At 35.9% G+C, this 4,897-nt stretch overlaps 1 protein-coding gene across 1 annotated transcript in view; it reads right to left on the minus strand.

Annotated features, from left to right (window-relative positions):
- Positions 1 to 1,799: 1,799 nt before the first annotated feature.
- Positions 1,800 to 4,897, minus strand: part of nitr6b (novel immune-type receptor 6b) — an 11,570-nt gene continuing 8,472 nt past the window's right edge. Inside the window, exons 3-4 of the mRNA XM_037681745.1 lie at positions 2,866 to 2,991; positions 1,800 to 1,828 (exon numbers count right to left, since the gene is read on the minus strand). Of these exons, the coding sequence (XP_037537673.1) occupies positions 1,800 to 1,828; positions 2,866 to 2,991 (155 nt within the window). The remainder of the gene's footprint in view (positions 1,829 to 2,865; positions 2,992 to 4,897) is intronic.

Below are 4,897 nucleotides of genomic sequence, written 5' to 3' on the forward strand. Positions count from 1 at the left end.
TATATTTTTTTTTTTAGCGTTGAAGATTAAAAAAATAATAAAATAAATGGTGTCAGCTTCATCATGAAATCCTGTTTTCACTTTAATGACTGTTAACTCAGCTGAAAATCATAAAAAGACACAAAACTATTGGATCTCAGGAATATTTCCCTCAAACATGTTAAAAGAAAAGAGACGACCTTCAGTTCAACTTTATTTTAACCCACAAATGTACAAATCACAAAACAAGAACTTTAAAGCAAAGCTAAAAATAAAATGTATATAGGTGAACAAGAAAGAAAACCTATTAACATTAAAAGTAGACACAATGAGTGCAAATACATCAAATGATGATGAAAACCTATAAAAATTTAAATCTAGATGTTTTTGTAGAATCTGGTTCATCGGAGTTTTAATTTATATACATATATATATATATATTTATATATATATTTATTTATTTATATATATAAATATATATAGATATAATAATATATATGTATATATATAAATACATATATATGTATATAAATATATATGAATATATATAAATGCATATATATGTATTTATATACATATAAATATATACATAATTGTGTGTATATACATATATGTGATATATATATATATCACATATGATATATATATATAATATATATATATATATATACATATATGTACATATATATATACACATATGTGTGTACATATATATTTGTGTGTATATATATATATATATATATATATATATATATATATATATATATGTATATGTGTATATATACATATTTATACACATGTACATACATGCATACATACATACACACAACTTCAAAATTACATAAATTTTCAACCTGTACTGAAAACAGTTTCTGCGTCTCAACGCTACCAGCTGGTGAGAGGTGGTGACGTCAATTTGAACCCCGCCCATTGGAACCAGTACTGAAAGCATAATGGAAACACAACCTTTACCGTACTGAGTAGAGTAGAGCCGTGCTGTACCGGTACTACAGGTACTAATGGAAAAGGGGCGGGACTCATTTACAAGAGAGACCTGATTTTAACAAAGAGTGATGACAACAGTAGACAGTCATTAAAAGCATACAAACTGAGAAGAACAAAAAAAAGAAAATGGTATTTAAAACATGAAATAAAAACAGCTAGGTTGTAAGGTGATGTAGAAAACTAAAAACAGGAACATGTCTGCATTGATTCAAAATATCCTGATGCATGCTCAATAATCCAGGTAGAAAAATCTAAAAAAGTTAAATCTGGTCCTCTGGACATTCAAAAAAACAAAACAAAGCTGATAGTTACAACCAGTTATGAATCTTAGCGCACCATGACAGACAACATCCAACATCTGCAGGGTTTTTGTAGGAGCATTCGTGTAAACAATGTCACCATAATCAATGGAGGGAAGGAAAGTCGCAGATACAAGGCGTTTTCTAGCATTCAGAGTTAGACAGGATCTATTTCTGAAAAAGAAACCCAGTTTCAAGTTCATTTTCTTTACCAAGTTTTCCACGTGGAGCTTAAAAGAAAGATAAGAGTCGACCAAGATACCCAAATATTTGTAGGAATCGACAAACTCAATAGGGACACCATTCAAAGATAAAATCAAAGGAAGAACTGCTGGGACCAACTTCCTGTTTGAAAACAGCATCCCTTTGGTTTTGTTAGCGTTTAGTACAAGTTTGAGATGGAACAAATCTGACTGGATGATGTTGAAAGCGGATTGCAAAAGCTGGAAAACCTTAGCAACTGACTTCACTCAACAGTAAACAACTGTTTCGTCAGCATAAAAATGTAAGGATGCATCAGGGGAGGGTCTGACCGATTGTGTGATCTGGGAAACCAGTTTCTGAGAGCTTATGACACAAGATGTTATGATCCACAGTGTCAAAAGCTTTAGACAGGTCTAAGAAAAGTGCAGCACAATAATCCTCAGCATCCAGTGCTTCAACAACATCATTAAAAACCTTCAGCAAAGCAGTCATTGTGCTGTGTTGTTTCCTGAAACCAGGCTGATGGGGAGGTAAGATGTTAAATGAGTCCAAATATTTTTTGATATATGTGGACATGTCTGAGTATTTTTCTCTGCAGCACTCGCAGGCCATAGTTACTATCATGTAACCAAATGGGTAAATGAGGACACAGATTGTGTTGTAAAGAGCTTTGAGTATCTTGACAAGATAGAAAGGTGTTATATAAGTACAGTCCATTTACCATTTACCATGTATATATCGTCTTAATTCTACTTGTGCTTTATGCTGCAGTATGACTATTATTTATGGAAGAAAAAATTTAAAAATAATTAAAAATAAAACAGCTTCAGTAGGGTTTCATGCTCCACTGGATACATAGCTGCTGCTTTGCAGATGTGTTCCTCTGCCTCCGCTGGCTTGAACACCTAAAAAACCTAATAATAAGCACAAAGGACTTACAAACGCTAACCAAAAAGCATAGATATTGACAGTGTTTTCTACTTATGCTTTTTAGTCATTTTCTAGTTTGTTCTCAGTACCAAAATGACATTTCTTAGTTTTTAATTTTCTGATGTCAGAATAAAGGACAGAGTCTCCACTGTACAGTGGAGGTCTGGAGCTTCTGCGAGGTGTGGATACATCTGCATAGACAACTGCATCGTGAGTCTGTGAAACATGAAAGCATAGACTTATTAGAAGAGTTGGACAATGGATCACACAGAGTTACTTAAATGGTCATTAAAACGATCCACAATAATTTATTGAAACAAACTGACCTCTTCAATACCACTTGACCTATCAGGTGCCTCTAAAGGAACATGAAATCATAAATAGTCATTTCATGCTACTGCAAAATGAAGCAGGCTATGCATTTGATTCAGCACAAAGTTTAACAAACCTGCAGAGTCTTTCCTCCGTGACCTGCAGATTATCCCCGAAAGAAGGATAATCACAATCCCAAAAACGGCATTTGATACAATCAGTGCAGTGTTAGCTTGATTATACTCCTGCTGTGGTCTCTCGCCTGTAAACAGAAAAGTATAAGAGTGAAGGTTTTCAGGAGGACTTCAACTGACAATGTAAATGTCTCTCGCAGAGGTGTTGTTATACCACATGTGCACATGCATGCGCGGACAGATGGCATATTTCTATCAACAACAATGGCGGCAGAGTATAACATGCTGCTTTTCTGAGCTACGACCGATGGAATATATTTTGAGTCTGGTAGTTAATTTACGCAGGAATGTAGCTGCTGTGACCGACATTTGTGTTGGAAAGAGACGCCAGTCGGACCCAGTTCTAAATATCACTTTTTATTGAACTGGCCTGTTGAGGTAGGCATATATTTCATGCATCTGGCTGGAATATAACATACTAAATGTGCTAAATAATACGAGTTTAACAATAATAAACAGTATTTCTGTTAGTGTGGGAGATATAATTAAGCTATCTGAGCTAAATGAAGTTATCTGGGCATTATGTAAATCAAGTTATGTGATTTAAACAATGCGAAACATGCTGTGTGTTAATAAAGGTGAAAATGAAGACATCAGGTTTAATTTTTATTTAACACCACAAATATGTCACACAAACACTGGTAATAAACTGAACACACTATTAAAAGCACATTAACATAACTGTAAGCTACATTACTGAACTGTACTCTTCATCTTTTGTCTTCCTGGGTACAGACGCCATGTTGTTTATCTGGCTTGTTCAGGCTGTCACTCCTTTGTCCAATGCAGCTTAAAACATTGACTGAATTGGAAAAAAGAACAAAGGGAATTTTAAATAAATAGTTCATCCAACATCTCTCTCTTCAACATCCTCCAGCACCACACCTGGGCCAAGGTTCGTTTGGACCCGGTCCACCGCTGGTAGGAGGGCAGCTTGTCCTCGCAGGAAAAATAAAAATAAAAACTCAGTTAGTTGGTTGTTGTGTAACCAAAATAAACACAAGCTAACGTTATTAAGAACGTTGATTTACCTGCTGTAAATTGGCTACTGATTATCACGGCGTAGAAAGTCTGAGATCATATCGTCGACTCGGTTCTGGTCCGCTCAGCGACCGGTGTGGAGCTGTTAGACGAAGCAGTCCCTCTTGATGTCAAATCTGTCGACTCGTATCCAAAATCCAGCTTTAACTTGTTGTTAGCTGAGCTTTTAGCCCAGAGGAAAGTCCTTACAGGGAGCGGTCCAAGACAGCATGCATGCCCATTAGGTGAATGTACAAAATTCACATCGCCAACGAATGACCTGGCATGGTAACTACGGCAGATTCGGGGGGTGGGGGAGATTCCTGCGGATGCATGTAAACACAAAATCCGTCCGTGTCAACGCGGATGTTTTCCTCGAGTTAATATATGAAAAAACCTATGCCCCCCCCCCCCCCACCGTGTCCGTGTAAATAGGGTCACAGTTCCTTCAAAAAGTACTCTGCCATATACCTGTACTTTACAACTTCAATTAGGGTATTAAGAACAGACGTTGAATTTGATGAGCTGATTTTTTTTTTGTCTTTTGATTCATGTGTTTATTGATATTTTTGCATAAGGAACAAAGGTGTTTACATATTCCAGGGTGTAAAAGTGTTGCGCATAAACAACCTAATTACACCATTGACTTTAAGATGCATGTTTTCAAGAACAAAGAACATATACAGAACACCTCCTATAGTGAAAGAAAATTAATAGCGAAAAAACACAAACACATGTATCCAAAAAAGTTCAATCTGGTCCTCTGGACATTCAAAAAAACAAAAGCAAAACAAAGCAAAAGAAATCTAGAAACGTTTCGTCTCTCATCCAAGAGACTTCCTCAGTCTGAGGTGCTGTTTTCAGCTCAGTCTCTTAAATAGCACCTTCTTAGAGTGGATCAACCAGTTTTGCTGCTGACAACCAAAACCAGCTGATCACATGCTCAAGAAGGAC

The sequence above is a fragment of the Nematolebias whitei genome, chromosome 1, assembly GCF_014905685.2.
Source record: "Nematolebias whitei isolate Nwh7 chromosome 1, NemWhi1, whole genome shotgun sequence".
NCBI classification, from domain to species: Eukaryota; Metazoa; Chordata; class Actinopteri; order Cyprinodontiformes; family Rivulidae; genus Nematolebias; species Nematolebias whitei.